At 40.3% G+C, this 19,037-nt stretch overlaps 1 protein-coding gene across 1 annotated transcript in view; it reads right to left on the bottom strand.

The window, feature by feature from the left end:
* Window positions 1-19,037, bottom strand: part of POLR3B (RNA polymerase III subunit B) — a 132,874-nt gene that overhangs the window by 79,717 nt on the left and 34,120 nt on the right. Inside the window, exons 9-12 of the mRNA XM_019543900.1 lie at window positions 18,075-18,183; window positions 7,688-7,810; window positions 5,746-5,862; window positions 912-1,046 (exon numbers count right to left, since the gene is read on the bottom strand). Coding sequence (XP_019399445.1) covers window positions 912-1,046; window positions 5,746-5,862; window positions 7,688-7,810; window positions 18,075-18,183 — 484 coding nt within the window. The remainder of the gene's footprint in view (window positions 1-911; window positions 1,047-5,745; window positions 5,863-7,687; window positions 7,811-18,074; window positions 18,184-19,037) is intronic.

The following is a 19,037-nucleotide window of genomic DNA, read 5'->3' as shown; positions in this document are numbered from 1 at the left end:
GGGATGTGGGGTAAGGGTCTGCCCCCTCAGACTCCACTGCTGCTTTCCCTGTCGGTGGATAGGAAAGGGGGACAAATTTAAGATGACCCCCCCCCCCCAATAATTAGATTCTGTATGTGGAAAGTGATAACAAATTTATAAAAATTTCCATGTATAGACTGTAATTATTGGGGGGCCATCTTGAATTCCGGTAAATACAGTAACTAAAGTAAAATATAAAAATATTACACATTACAAAGAAATGCCGGAGTACTGGTAACTGCCCTCTAACTGATATACAGGCAACCCTCCTGCACCAGGAAAACACAGGTGGTATGGACTTTGAACCAAAAAAAGTGAAATTTTAGACTTGCAACACAGAACCTGTAACCCAGAAGGAAGAACCTAAGTGGCTTTAACCACTTGTGCCCTCCTGATGCTGTGCTGCTTTCAGGGTTGGAGAACAACCTTGACAAAAAGAGACATTGCAAGAAGCCTAAGTTATATCAGCCTCCTAGGGCTGCTCTCTGCTCCTTAGCACTGCCTTGAATTCCTATAGTGCTACAACCTGGCCTCAATATGCTCCTCCTGCCTCCCACCTCCATCCTCTATACAAGCACTTGAAAGGGTTATTGAAAGACACGTATAGCAGTCTTTTTCTGCACTAATACTAAAGGAGCTCTTCCACAATGATAACTGGGGGCCTCTATGCTCTTCTGCCCGAGTCACAGTGGCCACAGCAAGAGTGAAAACCTCACAAATACCAGTCACAGGCTCCAACTCGAGGAGAACATATTTAAGCACATGTCTAACTTAAAAACAAGCCAATGTGGGGAGGGAAAAATAAATCAGAAAAAAAAACAAGTCCCGAAGTCCCGTACTCTTTTTTAAATATAAGAATAGGAATAAAGTTCCCCAAAGTGGGGACCTACCTGTCCTGCCAACTCCAATCTCTTGTTTCCATAATAGTCTCTGTCGTCTACTTTGTTTTCTCCTTGGGCTAGGATCACCCTGCGGACCATCACAGCTGTGTAAATGCACTTGGCACGGAAATTGAATTCTTTCACCTGCAAGTCAAAGGCTGGGTGAAAACATTGGCAACATGAGAACAATCATACTTTTCTTTCCGAGGCAACAGATGCCCACTTCAGTCAAATGGAAGTTGAGCCTGAATAGGGACTTCAGCTGGGACCTGTGCTTGGTTTTGGTAGCTGTTGCAATAAAACCTAATAAGTAACACCAAAAGAGTTTTAAACAAAAAAACAGAATCATACAACTCAGGCAAATGATCATGACGAAGTTTTGAATCGATATCGATGTTGTTTAGTTATGCAGGAGAAAGTGTTTAGGAGGCTGGAATAATTCAACACTATGGCATTTTGTGGCAAGAGAAGTGACATTAATAAGTTGAAGTCAAGTGCTTCCTTTTTGGTTTTAGAATCATTTACTTATTTCTACTAAAATTGAAAATCAGCACATATTCCTTGACACTTACACAACATAACTTGCATGGAAACTGGTCTGTTAAACAAATTCCTCCTCAGTGAACTCAACCTTTAGCTACAGAACCAGTTTTTCTTTTCAGTTTCAATAGTTTCTTTTTCTAAAGAAATTTTCAATTTCCTCGGTAAGCAACTGAGAACATTTCTCATTTTGAGCAGATTTAGACTAAGCTGAAAAGTTACAAAACTGAAAACTAAATTTGCATTTCACTCCTGTAAAGGAGAGGAGACATCTTATCTTTTAAAATCACTTACTCCCCACCCTACCCACTCATTTGGGATAAAGTCTCCCTTTAAGTTCTTGTATCACAGCAGTCTTCTCTCCTGTGGAGAAAGTTAGATGCAACTCCATTCACAAATGTTAGTACCACTACTTAAGCAAATCACTTTTAAGGGCTGAGTTATTACAGACCACACTTCTCAGCTATGCACTCTTTCTTTTGCTTGCATCAGAACTGATCCCATATGCAACTGATATATTGTCCAGACATGTTAAAAAAAAGTTCATCTCTAGTTCATCATATCTTCAGTTTAATTAAAGCAACTACGTATGTTTTGCAGATTTAGGTTTTAGACCAGCAGGTGTCAACAGCTGCCCAGAAAAAAAGGAAATTTAATGATCCTGCACGACTTAATTTAAAATAAAACTAGGAAAACAATGACATATTTAATTTCTCCTGTTCTGTAATAGTTATTCTCATAGGCGACGCATAGGGGGCAGCAAGGGGGAGGGGCAACGTGGTCTCCCTGAGATTGGCCCTCGACAGCCAGGGAATGGGAGAGGCAGCAACTGGTGTGCGCCCTGAGATTGTGGGGGTGCCAAGTGAAGCGCTGGCAGCACTTCTGGGATTGCCACCACCAGCGATTGGCCGCTGGGGGAACCCATCCCCTAGTATCAGGAGGCACCAGTCGCCCATGGTTATTCTAATATAGGAAGAGCTTTCACATTCCCTGTCACTTATTTTTCTCTGCCAGGAGGCCTTTGAAAAGTTTGAACATTCACATCAAATGGTCATCATCTACTTTAGAAATTATAGACCTATACCAAAGCTCACCTCACCACACTTTCTTATTGGCTAGGGACATCCATTACGCATAAACCGGTTTAAGTGATTAGAAACTGGTTTAAACCTGTAACAGAATAGCTGTTCAGTGAACATAAACCAGTTTGAAAATGACTGAAACCGATCTGAGATCAACCTGGTTGAATGTAGTAGCTGACTTAACTGATTTGGGTCAAACCGGTTTATGCAATGTCTGTCCCAGACCCTTTGCTGGTTTAAGTTAAACCAGAAATGCCCAGCATCCCACCATGCTCTCTGGGCTGGGCAGCGCTCTCTGCTCTACAGCAGGGCTGGCCCCCTCCCCTCTGCTCCCTGGATGGAGCTCCGGCAGACTTGCAGGCACAGCAGGGTCTGCTGGCTTCCCCATGCCACCCTCTCATCACTTGCCGCTTAAGCAGAGATCCCTTCCCCCTCTCTCCCACAGCACAGACCATAGCCAGCATGTGGTATGCTAGCTAATGCCGTGTACAGCAGATAAAACAGTGTTCGCTTAGGACTTTTTGGAGATAAAAAACAGCTCAGTTGGTAATGTCCCTGCATTCCTTCCTTTGGAAAAAGCTGTTTAAGAAGAGCTTCAATGAATGAGCGAGGCTGTGTTTTCTGATGGGGTGCTAAATGTTGATAACAGAGCTGGTAAATGCTCTGTTCTCAAGGGTGGGGCAGGGCAGGGCAAGGACAGGGATAACACCCCTTTCTAATCATATAGTGTCCTGCTGGGGCCTGGCCATGCCCTCCTCAGCTCAGCCCAGTGGAAGGGAAGGGAAGGGAAGGGAAGCCTGCTCTAGCATCCCCTCTCCCCGTCCACCCGGGCTCCTAGTCTGAGCCACTGCAGACATGTGCCTGCATTTCTGGAATGAAAAGGAAACGTCTATCCACCTCCAAAATCAGTTCAAGCGTTGCAGGTTAGATTAACCTGGAAAAACTGAATCAATTCAGGCTCAGACTTTTTGAATGTCTGTCTCTAGCCATTATGTTTAGGGTTTGGTGCAAAGCGTGCTTGGAGGAACCCTCTGAAGTCAAGACATGCCTGCTGTGGGAGTATTTGTCTTTTTCCCTCCATATAGTCTACATTTTCTCAGACTGGAAAGCAACAGCAACTCTGAGACAATCTTTTCTTTTTTACTTTATGGAAGAGGGCTTAGAATCATAGAAAATGAGGATATGAAGGGACCTCAGGAGGTCAGCTAGTCCAATCCCAAGCTCAAATGCAGGACCATCCCTGACTATTATTTCTTCAAAACACATATTTAAGCAATGAACATTTGGCCCTTCAAAATTAAATAGGGCTTTCTAAAGAGAAAACTTCAGTATTTCATAAATAATGCCAGACTGATAACACTTTTCCACAAAGGAGATCCAGCACACAGGCAACTCAAATGTCTCCTCTACTTTAAAAACCACTCACAAGGAAGACTGTTGATAGGATAAAGAGATCTTTGGCTTCTGCTAAGATTGTGATCATTTAGTGCTGAAAACAATGGAAAAAAAAAAGTCTTTCCTCAATAAGACTGACTGATTACAGAGGCTCTATTCACCCACTTTTACATGAAAATGAGTAGGTTATGCTCACAAGGTAAGTGACTCTACAAAATCCAGCTTTGTTTCTGTTCATGAATGTAGCACCCAGACTGCTGTCTAGCACTGCAGGTTGAGACTATATGATCTCCAGTTAAAGCCAGGGCAACAAATCAAACAGCAGCATTTTCTAGTAGTTTAGCTAGCCCTCTAATGACTTATTTGGGGTTCATTTTGAGTCTTATTTTTCTATATTTAATCTTTTTCTTTCACATAAAAACTCAAGAAAATGCATTTGTTTTCCCCCTTACCTCCTCAGGAAAAAAAGGGGCTCTGTTTATGTCTTATATGAAAAAGATTAAAACGGAAGTAACTGGCCTGTACCACAGAGTGGCTATTCCAAGATGTTACAGAGGAGATTTTCTTAAAACATGTAAGTACTCTTTTAAAACCCACTTTTGCCATGATAATCACTCATTAAATCAGCCAACAAAATGGTAGGGTTGATGGGCAGCTGGAGAAAGTAGAAGTTGATTAATTAATTAATTAATTAAAAAAATATAACAATGCATTTAAAATAAACATACCAGATACTCTCTTCTTAGCCCTTCACCTTTCATATGTTACTGATCATCTTATGTAGCAACCTCTTTAAGGAAGGGATTGAGACAACCCTCTCTTTACACAGCTGCTAACACAGCACAGTCCTAATCCTTAGTAAGGTCTGTGTGGACTTCTCTAATATAAATACATGTACTTTCAAAGAGGTTGGAAATTGTGTTCTTGGTGAGCACTGCTCCCAGGGTCCAGCCATAATTACCCTTCACCACTTTTCACTCTTGGTTTGGAATAATGGAAAGCGAAAAACCAGACCGATAATGTTTAAATGGATTCAAAGATTAGGGTCATACAAAGCAGGGTGCATTGCATTTCCGGTGACAAAAAAAGCATATTGCTCTCTCTCCCCTGAAATCTCTGTAAATCTGAAGAGAAAACGTCATTTGATCAGGGCTCCCCAACCTATAGCCTATAGGCTGGATCTGGCCCATGAAGTGATTGGATCTGGCCTGTGGCAGCACAAGGTAAAAAAAACAAAACAAAAACAAAACAAAAAAACCAAAACAACCAAACCCAAAGAAAGCCCCCCCACAAAAACAAACGTTCAGCAGTATGCAGCTTGCTCCAGTATGTCTGTTGTCTCTGGCAGTCCACTCCACAGTACTCCCTCCAATGATGCTCTCTTGGTGCCTAGGACAAGCACTATTTATCCTCACCACCAAATCTGCCCCATCCCATTGCCACTGAAGATGGGAATCCATGGCATGTGGCACAGGTAATGGATGTGCCAGTATGTGGTGGAGGCAGAAGCAGACACCTTGGGTGTTGCAGAAGGAATTGGTGGCTGTGGCCGAGTCAGAATTGGAAACCCACCACTCATGAGTTGCTGACCCAGGCACTAAATGGAATCTCTCAACTCAGTGGGTCCTGGAACCACCTTATCTCCATTAGGCACTCTGTTATGCTGTTTAATGGTTTACTGAAAGGCAAAGGACTCACTAGAGTCCTATGACAGCTTCTTCATTCCCTTTTTTGGACTACATCGCTTTTAAGTCTCTAATGGATCACTTGCTTCCCAACCCCAAAATCCCCCCATGGTCTACTCAAGTTAAGAAGATGCTACATACAGGAACATGAGTCAGGATAGTTGATGCTAACAGCTCACGAGCTTCTTCCATCTTTGTTTTCTTTGGGCCTCCCCACATCCTTTGCCTTCGTACCTTGTTTCCTATGTACTTTAAGGCCTGTCAAGGGAGATCCACACAAGATTTAACACTGACAAACAATGTTGTACATGTTTTCACATTATTACAGTCTGTTAGCTGTGAATAGTGCTCTTACAAAGTTAAAAAAAACAAACAAACTACACATATCTATAAATAATTTATTTTCTTCATAAATATCACAGGATGCTCCTCAGGTGATCAGCCCATGCACGTAACAGACAATAAATAACATTGCGCATTTCAATATCACACACAGGTAACATTTAGAAGCGAGTAGGAAATGGTGAAGGACTATAATTACCTCACTACAGGGAGAAAGAAGGATCAAGGGAAAATTAGCAAAAAGGCTACATCTCAAACAGAGCCACTAACTCCAATTAACTTCTTATCTTCAATTCTGTCTCTTTACTGATTGTCAATTTCATCCACGTATAAAAAAATTAATCACTTGGACCTAAAAATTACATGATTTAATTTACTTTCCTTGTCACATTGAGGTACCTATAGCTCCCATTATCACATCATATGACAGAACCTCCCTTAAGTCAAACCTATGCTCGCATCCCTTCTGTGACAAGGAACGTGGGCTCAAAGGCCATTTTTACATATGTAAGTGCTGCAATGCTGGGCACTCTGAAAAGCACCCAGCACTGTGTCATTTGCAGTCAAATACGTGGCAAAATGTGCATCAGAGCTGAGAAAACGGCAGTAGCGCACTTTGGAACTAAAACACATAGAAGGTGTTTAAGTTCAAAAGTGCACCACCACCATTTTCTGCACGCTAACACACATTTCACCACTTATACAACTGCACATGGTGCAGCACAGTTCACACCAGCTTGCATGCAGAGCAGACTCAATTAAATCGAGTCTTCTCTGAAGCAGCAGCTCCCCAGCACGCTGTGGGACAAAGTTATGTGTATAAAATGCCCAAAGACATTAAAGCGACTTGCTCAGTGTCACGAAGTCTGTAGCAGAGTTGGAAACTGAATCCATGTCTGTCAAATGTGAACAAAGTGCACTAAACTGTCCACGCATCTTTCTTCCCTAAATACCATCATCTCTGTGCAACGTGTCTTCATTTCATTTGGCACTTCTTGCACAGAACATTTACTTTACAGGTTTTTCTACTTTCTTCATGCTTCATGTCTTCAGTTGCTTCTCAGTTGCTCCTCAATTTTAATTCCTAAAAGGGCTTCAAAGTTCAAATCCCGACTTGTTCCAATTGATGAAAGTGAGAAAAAAAAGGGCCCAGTTTACCAAACCCAAGATTTCCTGGAGACAGTTTTCACTATATTTATAATGGAAGAGCAGGAATAATACTAATCTTCAAAATCTTACTCTAACATAATATACATAAGATAATATATATGATAAACTAGCCACCAGCAGAGCAGCTGATAATTCAAAAAGGAAGAGTGTTCATAGTCTGAAAAGAGTTCTGGCTAGTCCTTAAGAGTATGGACAGTAGCCATTACGGTTTGTTTTAGACAATGGATCAGAATCCGAGTAGAATCCACTCCCAGTGAAAGTGGTCAAAGCCACAAGTACAAGGTTACTCGAATATATGATACAACTCGCTTAAAGTAATATAATATTATGGCCTTTGCTACACTCCCTGCAGACACTGAAGACAGACTATTTAGCATCCAAGTACAAAAAAGCATGCATTGGCTTCATTTCTTCTTAGATAATTAGAGCAGAGATCTTGATTTGGGGCAGTACCTGCCAAAAAAAGCAAAAACTAAGAAATATGTGAAACTGCTTTGTGAACAACCCTCATGCAAATGGAAAATATTCAACATTTAGATTTCATGGCTGATGGCCAGATGAAAAGACACACCTGCATCTGTGTAAAAATCTGAGCTTTTTGGCATTCTTCCAAACTAGGAGCAAATGCAGCCATCACGTGTTCCTCTGTACCAATCATCTGTACAATCTCTTGGTCACTTTCAACACCCATGGCCTAGGAAAGGAAGAAAAGACAGAAATAGCACTGGCTTTATGTTAACTCACTGACATTTGCTTATGCTAATTTGGTATTGTTTGTCAGTATTACTTCTAAGCAAAAGCTCGTTCTTCTCTCAGAAATTGTGCCATCTGGTATTGGCAGCACATACTCAAGCTATGGAAGAACCTGAAATGGAAATCTTGATAAGCAGCAGGAGAACAAACACTCTGGAGTGCCTTTTGCTTGTGTGCTCTCTGCTCCTCATTTGCAGGAGTTTATTTTTGTTAAGAAATATTATGAAACTTAAACACTGACCAACAGTAACCTTACAAATTTAACAGAGAAACTCCATTCAAGAGCTACAGTAAATAAAGGAAGGTGACGTTACCTATGAGATCATACATGGGTTCTTACCCTAAGCAGTTCTGCAATCTTACTTGTTTGTGTTACAGCGTATGCTATTTGAGTAACTTTTACAATTTGCTTTCTTTGCAGCTATGTGCATTTAGGAGATGACTTCACTACAAAATCCCACTTGAAAGCCACTCTATTATTTCACTGATCCTTAGACACCTTGTTATACTTTATACTGTGGAAAAAGCTTAATAAACTAAGAAAGCGCTTAACAGGTTTAGAAAAATCTCTCTATAAATAAGTGTTTCAAGGTGGCAGCCAGCAGTGCAGGCCTTTGTGGATTCCAGATGGTGCTAAAGCTTTTCTCTTCACACATTTGTCTGGATTTCTGCCATATCAAGAAACAGGGAATAATCTCCCTAAACCTCTTTTGGCGGAGTAATAATATGCTTCTCAGAAGTTGTGGGTAAGTTATGTTTGCATTCATATTCTTCTTTAAGCTGCACACAACAAAGACCATTGTAAATAATGGCCTAGGTAAACTGTAGTTCACTGGCTCTTATTAAAAACGGGCAGTGTGCCAGTCACATATTCCTGAAAAAAAATGCATGAATACCTTGGCCTTCCTACCGTCTTCACTGGGGTGTTATCCTGCTTCACATCTAACTAGTGCCATCCCTTCTGACAGAGGGGTCAACAAACCTTTTGAAAGATTTTAACCCCATCTCTACACTTTGCAAAGAATTCTTGCTAGTCCTTAAAAAGGATGGTCGGTGGCCTTAACTTTTGGTTTTACGTAGTGGATTGGAATCTGACTAGAGTCCACTCCCAATGAAAGTGGTTACAGCCACAGATAAAGAATACATTATGGGATGCACCATAATCTAAGAATATTTTGGTTTCAATGCAGACTGGTTTAGTCCAAAGTTAAATGATCCCACCAATCCAGATCTGGGGGCAAGGTTCTGATACAATTAACCTCATGATTGACACTCTAATTCAAATCCATGTAACAAGTTGTCACAGGCAGTAAGTAGGCTCCATGAACTCAAGGTCCTTTTTCAGAGTAAATACCAGACTCTGGCCTCAAAAAAAGGTAATAATTGTAATTCAATGTATTCAAGATTTGTAGCATTCCCAATAAATCTAAAGGCACATGAAACATCTCATCAGGAAAATCATTAGTGCTCTTTATGTATTAGAAGTAAGAGAAAAGCATACAAGGCTCTTCTACAGAAGCATACAAGGCTCTACACTCCATGTGTAGCTTGTGATGAATCTAGCTTAGAAGATGAAACTAGATCAATTTAAACCCTGTTATAGCAATCCTCTCAGAGAATTTTGACAATGAGAGGCCCTGTTAAAGCATCAGTGCCAATTACATTATCACCGTGCATCTAGACAAGCAGATCTGGAATATAAAGAATACTTGAGACAAGAGGAAAATTCAGTTATGTTTAGCCCTTATAGGTTAGTTTTATTACTGAAAGTGTACAATGCAATACAATTAGCATGCATAAAATGGGTTAAGTGTGTGGAAATCATCTGTTATACTAGGTACTTCTGTCCATCCTAGAACAGTATCCCAAGAACTGATGATAAAGCCTAAATTAATGCATTCCTCTTAAAAACCAACCCAGAAGGAGGAGTTATGTTATGGCTCAGTATGTGGTGATTTAAGATGCTTTCTGTAGCAACTAACCTCCAACCACCTGATCTACTTTACCACCAGACAACAAAACAAGGAAAGACACTGTTGTAAAACATGATGCATGCAGAAGACCCACCGTGCGCTGCCAGCTTCTACCAGCCAAATTAAGTTGACAACATCTGCCATAGTTTGAAAACTGTGGGTCAAGGGAATTAACTTACAAAGCAAGATTGAGAGGTAGGGTAAATAACTGAGAGGGGGAGTGCATTGCATTAGGGGTTTCTACCCAATCTTTCCTTCATTTCAAATTAAGGTCTTCTTTCCAATCTCTTTTCTACCTGTTCTTCATATTTAATGACTAGTCAGAGTTTTATACATTGTGGATAAATGGTTTCTGCACAAGAATTTGACAACAGGTTCTTGCTGAATATATATTAATTTTGAAATTTCAATTGTTGTTGGTTGCTTAATTGAGATTTAAAATGTGATTAATATTGTCTAAATACTTCTAAGGCAGGGTGGACAAAATGATTTAACAAACAAACAATGAATTTCCTGCTAACTGTATTCACATTTAAATGAATTGCTTCAGAATCATTTTATTAATATCAGCAAATTGATTGGCATCACGTTGTCATGAGTTGTTTCTTCATACTATGAAAAGTATGTTACAATATAATGGAATTAACTGCTCATCTAAAATCAGCATGTATGCAATGCTAAGCATGACAGACAAATAAAACAGGTCTTTGTTCATCTGATATGTTCACCAGCTTGATTATTCAAGTTTACCTTAATGCTGTCTTTTCAACAAGTGTCCTGACGCTGCATCGCTTGTGCACAATGCCCTGCAGGACTGACACCTTTAACATTCAAGACAGCTGGGATCTGCTGCCCTAGAACATTATTACTTGTTACAGCAACCCTCAGGGCAGTACTGGGTACTGTACAGATATGGAGGGATGGTGTTGGATAAGTTTGGAATTAAGAACAGAGGAAGGGAGAAGTATCACAAAATAGAAGCAAGTCGTTCAGGGAAGAGATCCATATATGGTTTAGATGCGTTTTCATTAAAGGGAATGTCAAAAATGGAACATTTAGCTGTTGCAAAGAAGGAGAGAAGGAGGAAGGGAAGGCATGTTTGTGAAAACAAGGCAAGGGAGGACAGGGAGGCTGGGCTGAAGCAAACAAGTGGAACTATAAGAACATCCAGAGTTCAAACTGTAATATGTAGTCTGCTGGGGCTGTGCTGCCTAAAGAGGTATGTGTGCATAGGAAGACACAAACCCAGCTCTTTTTCTTTCAGCCCACATCTTAATGAGGATGTCTAAGAGTTGCCATGGCAGTCCCCTCGAAGGCAGCTGTGTTACAAACTGGAACTGAGACTGGCAGGTGACTAGATTAAAAGATGTCAGAGAAGTTGACATCCCAGGTAGAACAAGTCCGAGACATCTGTGGTTCAGAAATAAGCTTTATGGAATTGGGACTGTATAAATTCCCCAAGTCTTGCAGGTCCATAACAAATTGAAAGTCACCAGTTTGGTGGTTTTATGGTGTTCGTTTGTTTGTTTAAGATTATACGTTACAAGCTTCAAATTATTGCAAAGTTACAACCATTTTTTAGTGAAAAAAACATAAATGCTGTTCATTTCTTTCTTTGTAGGTCCCAGTGTGCTATTCGCAAGCTTTGCCACATATAATGGTTAGCAAGTCTCCTTTTAAAAGACAGTTCATTGTTATTTAAACCTTAGAATCTTGACTTTCAGGGCACTTTCCTAGGATGGCAGTAAGGAGGGCCACACAGCTTCTTTTTACAAATTTTCTCTCTCAAACCAGAAGCAATAACTTGTTAGCATAGCACTAGATAAATGCTGGTAAGCTCTTCTAAGAGCACCGCAGTAAACCTTCTGTACTCCGTCCAGTTTGGACAGTAGCATGTGCAGAGTGGGCACCATGCACCGCGTTACAGTGCTCTCTCATGATATACTGTGGCAGCGTGCAAGTGTCCCTGAAGTTGACCCAAGGATGAAGATATTCATTCAGGCTAAGAAGGTAGAAACTCGATACTTGCCTTATTGCTTTTACAGACCCAGGATGTAACCATACTTAATATCCTCCTTTAAAGCTATTGCACAGAATGAAAGTTCCCCTTGGTCACCTGCAAAAGTCCCCAGCAATGCAGATGCAGCAAAAGATCTTCTGCTATTCCAACTCCTATCACTCACCTCACATCTACAGCTGCTCAGAGAACAGAAGAGAAAATGTTTGGGGTTTTTTGCCTCCCATAGAATATACTGTTGCTTGCATACCCTACAGTAACTGTAGTTTCTCAAGATGATGCAATCAATGTAAACCGGTGCAGAAGCCTATCTGAAAAGATGCACCTGTTGGGCCTGCGCAGGGACTTTGTGCCTCCTCATTTCCCTGTACAATGCCAGAGGCTAGCAGGGTGGCTGTGACATGCCCTCAGTTCTCCCACAATTCAAAATTCAGCCTGTACTGCTGAGAAATCTGCATGAAAGCAAGGATAGAGTACAGGTTGTGGGACGCATACAGACAAAACTGACAAGAACCAGGGTTACTGTAGGATGATTAAGTGTTCTCTTTCTTCCAGAATATACACAGGGTGGAGCCCACTGTAGGTGACTGGCTAGCAGCATCCTCCCAGGATAGCAGGAATGAAGAGCAGCAACTGCAATAGTCAGATTGGAACACTACTGTCCTGGACTTGGCATCAGATCCAGCAACTAAGTTTAGTGCATCATACTGGACACATGTGAATAAGCACCTTGCAGATTTCCAGTACTGGTACATTGCAGATGATATTGCTTAAGTTTTGGCGATCTGAGTCTTAAAAGTCAGAGGGAGATGTACACTAGCCAACAGGTTACACAACAAGAGAAGGCATTATTCATTCCAAGTCTGAGATGAAAAACCTTGGTCCTTAGAATGGCTACAAGTAGATATAGATACAGTCTAAGATTGAATCCTGGCAGCGCCATATTGCACAGCTCAGGAGCATGGATCTGCTTTCCCCTATGTCAAACAGGTTTGGGAAGAATACAAGTTAGCTGACTAGTTTAAGGGAAATGCCAGAGCTGTCCTAGGAATAACGTTTTGCCCAGGGTCTCAGTGCAAAATGAGGCATATAGGGCTTCAGCCATGAGTACCTGACACATACTCACTTCTGGACAAAATCGCCTTTTGATAACCATCACCTTGAGTGAGACAGATGGTTGGATCATTTTAGAGGCTTAACAGTTGTATAGAAGGATAACATTCACCACAAGTACTCATTCGTCATCTGGCTTTGAAAGTCACCCTCAAGAATAATGGAGCCAGTGGAAAGTCACATAAAAGCCACTGATTCTCCTGTAGAGAATGCAATCTGCTCTGTACCCTGTAGAACAGAGATTTGCCCTTGGTGGCAGAGCAGTTGTGGTTATACCACATAGCTTGATTACTTCTTTGCCAAAAGGTGAAAAGGTGCCTACTTGGTAGGTTCTACAGAGCACTATGGCTTTACTGTCTGTCTGTCACTGTTTGCAGGTGGCTAGAATGGTTTAAATAGGAACGATCCTATTTCTCATTCTTGCAGCATCTACAACTAATTGTCTGTATAGTATCATGAATGGTACTACAGCACTTTCTGAACATTCGTAGGTGCAGTCACCAGTCAAGCGCTATAAAGGACAAAATGTTTTCAGCAGTGATTGCCAGGGCAGTAGGCTAACCTGAAAAAGAGTTATATAGCCTCTAGAAGACCAACAAATAGCATCACAAGTGGCTGAAAAATGCAAGACAAGTCTGTACCATAATAGCCCATTGCCATCTTCCCATATTCAATCAGGTCTGAAATTATATCATCTAAACTCTGGCAAATTGTTTTTCCATGGAGGTAACCCAGGCTCATATGCACTCTATTTATGAGGGGTAGGTAACAATGTTTCATACATCACCAGCTGAACAAAGAGATAAGAAAAAAGTTGAGGCTTAGTTTCCTGGGTACAATCTGCCTCTGATAAGCCAATGTCTACCCACTGGTAGGGCATATTTTTTCCATGTGCGTGTTTTCGTTGTAGCAAGACATTTCATGGACTCTCAGTGCTATGGAGATTCAAAAGAAAAGTACTCTATCCTGGTAATGTTTTAGTCCCTCCATAAATTCAGATATATTCTATGGGTTGGGTAGTTAGCAAAAGGAAAGTATGTATCCTATGAGCCAAAAAAACCACATATCAGTCTCGAGACCAAACTGATGGAATAATGGGGGCAAGCATTACTACCCTTACCGACCTATCTATTCATTCTCTTCAAGTCTAGGACAGAGTGAGGATCTCTTTCTTCCTCAGTACAAGAGCACTAGAAGACCCTTCCTCTGCATTATTGTGGTATCTCCTGAAAGCCATTACATATTTTTTGTAACAGAGTACTGTAAGAAACATAACTGAAGAGGAAGCAATGGTCAAAAAAACTAACTGGATGGTGCTACCATGGGTGACAGATGTCTGGCATCTGTCCACTGGCTGTAATAGCTGACCAAACCCATGGAAGGAACAAGCCAGTTCACCAGGAGGCCCAGATAAGCAAAGAGAAGACAGACACAGCTGGGGTTTAGTCTCCTGATACAATCCTAGGATGGTCCCAATGAGGCTCATAACATCCCTGTCAAATATGCTGTCTTTGGGAATGACAGAGGAAGAAGATGGCTGCCTCTGAGTACAACAACACAGACATCTTCTGGACAAGTATTTCAGCTGGTGACCATGGGACTATGGCTATTTTGTCCTTACGAGTGTTGGTGTTAAAAGGGCTTGCAGTACAGCACAGAAGTATAAATCTCTGTTCTCTAAGATTCAAGAACAGGATGGACTCTTCAAAGCACCTCAGCCATCCAGTTGTTGAGGAGCTTCATGCTCTCAAAAGGGAAGCTCCTTTGTTGCCACCTAGAGGTCTTTCAGCATCCCACATATCTGTAACCAGAAGTCCAGACTGCTACTGCTTTGGCCACCAATCAGAGATGCATCAGACTTGTTCGCAGCCTCTTCCAATGCTGTTTTCATTACCCTTTACCCCTCCCTGATGGTATGTGTCAGCTTCTCTCACCAGCCCTGCAGCAGCCTGGATAGGAAGGGGGTTACTCTTTCCCACGTCAATAAACTGTGATTTGTGAACCTGGCACAGTTGCTTGTGGTGAAAAACTGGAGAGAGACTGGCAAGTAATCTCTTTCAGCTGACAGTCCCCTGGAGGACCTGATCAGGACCACAAATAACAGAAGTGATATCCAGGCTGGAAAGGTTCTTATAAACAGGGAAGTACAGCATACTTTTCTGAAACTGTAACACATTACCTCTTATCCCTCCAAGGGTTTATAAGATCATAACAAATAGATCAACTTAGCACCTTGAAAATAAGAAAAAGTCTTTGCTGGCTGAAAAACTATTGGTGCTCCTCACCTTCAAAAGAAAAAAACATTTTATATATTTGATAGACGAATTTAACTAATAGGAAAGTTCCCATGTTGCCAGAGAATTGCTAGCTCACATAACTAACCCATCTGACATCCTTGTGATCAAGCAGCAGTCATCATTGACTGAAAACATGTCCCCCACCTCAAATGAACAATATCCTTTATTTTCCGTCTTATCTTCTATATTTTTAAAAGACTTGTGTAAACCAAAATACAGTTCTACATATATAGTCTTTCATGCCCACATCTTAAATAACTTTTACAACAGTAGTGAGCTAAATACTTGTACTATGACTAGAAAAGATTGGGGTCATGCGCTCAGCAAGTTTGTGCCCACAGTTTAAGACAGAAAAAACTGCTCTTAACCAGAGTTGTGTGGATAGGAGAGGAAAGGGGCAGGGCAAGGGAAGAGCTGGTATCTGCACCAAGATTCCTTCTTAATGAAGACTGCCATGGGATCTTTTACTTCCCCTTGGATAGTCAAGAGATGCAACAGATGGTACCTCAATATGCCACGTCATTGAAAGGACAGCAGAAAGGTAAGAAAAAACTAAGTGCCACTTGATGACAGATCTTTCAGGATTAGTAGGTATTCACAGAAAATGCTCTGTTAATGCGAGTAACTACAAAGTTCTATGCCAGTTTATAAAATACCTTGCTGACTAAACTGTAGGAAATAGAAGGGATCAATTACTATATCCTCCCGGTTTTAATAATTTTCACCATGGGAACACATACAGGGAGGGAAAGCACTTATTAAATTTGATGAATGCTCATCAGAACATAACCAAGTTGTCATCATTGTGCTTTAGAAAGCTTTCTTATAGTAGCATCATAGTGTAGTTGAATATTCTATATAGTAGTCTCTCTCAACCCATGGGTTGCAACTCAAAAGTGGGTCACAAGAATATATGAACAAATTTTAAAAATGGGTCAACAAACTTTAAAATGGATTTTCCTTTAAAGAAGAAAAAGGTGGAAAACCGTGGCTTTGCCCTTGGAGGCTGTCAGAGTTCTAGCCTGCAAGAGGCTGCTTGGGGCTCACCATGCCCCCACTCCTGCACACACACACTTGCAGGACTGGGGGTGGGGGGCTGCACGCTGAGAGTGAGGGACACTGGGTCTGGACTAGCCAGTGTTTACAAATGGATCCTGGTACAAAAAAGTTTGAGAAACATTGCTATATAGGAGATACCTGGATGTATGACTAGGTGACAAGAAGAAGTCATAAGAAACCAGGTATATAATTAGTGGTAAAATCTAACTACTTAGTACTTGGGCAGTCAGACCAAGCACTACATAAGCAAATTAACTTTTATTCAATTTTCTAGAATAAAAAGAAAGTTAAGACCATGACTTTTGACACTTTTACAGTGTACTTCTACCCACAATCTTTCTTTAATCCCCTCTAATTAACACTCCTCACTAAAAACAGAAACAATATCCTCAAGCTACTTGAGATCTGCATAATCAGAGATAATAGATACTTTACATTTGTTTCTCAAGACTTAATCCAAGTATTATTCAGTTATTTTCCCTTCGTAGAAACAACACACTTCATAAAAGACTAATTCATAAAACTGCTATACTGCCAAAATAAATTATTTTATAGGATACCAAAATTCTGTAATAGTTGCCAGCAACCCAGGAGACAGCTCAGTATTGCTGTCTGTTTTGTTCTGATGTTATGAGCAAGTGCTGCCCTCTTCTGGCAATTATTTCAATTTACCAAAGCCAGTTTTATCTCCACTGCATTGTTTATATTTACAGTGGATACAGTAAGAATTTCACGGAAAGATGAAAGCAGACTTTACAATTCACTGTTGCTGGTGGGGGACTTCACAAAGTTATGAAAGTAAATGATTGGAGCAGTTTGATAAATTCCAGACATTGGTAAAAAACTTCTCATCTAAGAAACATTTTAATCTGAAAAATCAAAATAAACCAGAAGGGTCAGGCAGAACAAAGAAATAAATAGAAACTTCTTCCCAATATGACTTGCCCTTCCTTCCAGTGAAAAATACAGCAGTTCTAACTTATCTCACTGCTCCTTTCTTAAGAGAACTAGCAACCCCTGCAGAGATTTGCCTCTCACTTTCCCTCTCTTTGCAGCCCCAATTTAATCCATGCTCTGGAGAAAAAAAAAAAAAAAATCTTTTCAACCTAGGGAAATGGGTTTTTCCTAGCCATATCAGCCTCTTCTGAACCAATATAAAAACAAGAAGTTATTTAATATTTGACCACACAAGTTATGTAGGATTACAAAATTTGCATGGATACATATATATGAAGCTAACGTATTGGTCTTAGGAAAAAAAATGTTCTCAGTTCAAAGAATTTAAGGATAATATTGTTACTTCCACCACAACTGAATCTCACACACACACACAGAAAGAAACCAAACTAGTGAAATGCTACAGAATCAACACCTTAAAGATCTTTCAAAATACCACTAACAATCCATGAACTAAGGATTGTTTATGTAAACTTACTTAAAAAATAGAAATAACCATTATGGCTTTGAAATAGCAAGAGCAACTTTGAGCAATTCAGGAAGAATTGAACATTTGAATATTTTCCCCTATAGCTCTGCATTCCACTCATCTCTCATAATATGCTATGATCCCAGATACGGCAGGGTGAAAAGCAACTAGAATTCCTTCAAAGAAATTATGAAATCTTTCATACTGCTATAGATTTTGCTGCTTTAAAAGAAAAAACAAACAAAAAACAACACAGCCTCTCCCCCCGACCCAACAAAACCAAAAGAGATAAAGAACTCTTTAAACCAAAGTTACAGTACCTTAAATATGATAGCAATGGGAATATCTTCTGATAGGGTGTTATGCCTCAGATAAAATCTTCCTTGTTTCACAGCCATATTTGTTCTGCTTTTCTTCTCATGAGTAGAACTAAAGTTGAAAAATTATTATTTTACATAGAAACAGTATCTTGTATGGTAATTCTTTTGACATCTTCATTATAAAGCATCACGCTTAGCCAGTCAGAGGAATGCATTCCAATGTCTCAAAAACTATTCAGCAACTATTATTGCTAGTCCAGGTAACAAAAGGACGTTACTTCTGATAAGGCATGTTAATATTTATATTTAGCAGGATGGCAACAAATGAGCATTTTAAAACATCTACGAGTGCTTCATAAACAGACATTATCCAAAAGCTCTAGATAATACCCAAGAACTTTTAGAAGTGTTAGAGTGATATCATACCCAGGAAGGTCCAGGAATTAGGCGAGAGGCAAAGACTTTTTAAGATGTTATTTTCTTAGGGTAAGAGTTTTTTTGTTTGGTTGGTTTTGTTAATTGGATCAACTGTGTAGTTGGGATAGAGTCAGGCAAGCCTCTGAATGCAAGACATTCTTCAGGTCTTGCATTCGAAGGCTTGCCTAACTCTCCCAACTACACAGTCACTCCAATAAAAAACATCACTCTAGGAAATCCTTACCAAGTACTTCTGGGCATAGGCCTGTGCTGTTGTTGGCCTTTTGGTCTCACCTGGATTATTTGTGCAACAGTAGCCTACTAAGAGACACATGCGAAAAACATCTGTTAAATAAAACAAATGTGATAGCATTGGCTCTTACATATCATAGCAATAAGCACCTTGTGATGCATTGAGTTTGGTTAAAAAAGTGAACACAAAGATGATCTAAAAATAGAAATCATTAGTTAAGAATAAAAGGCGTAACAGACTACACTCAGTATTCAACAAATTGAGCAGTACAGAAAAATATAGATTTTTTGAGC

Source organism: Crocodylus porosus, unplaced genomic scaffold, assembly GCF_001723895.1.
Source record: "Crocodylus porosus isolate Cpor-Errol unplaced genomic scaffold, CroPor_comp1, whole genome shotgun sequence".
Classification (NCBI taxonomy): Eukaryota; Metazoa; Chordata; order Crocodylia; family Crocodylidae; genus Crocodylus; species Crocodylus porosus.
This window is presented reverse-complemented; position numbering and strand designations above follow the sequence as displayed.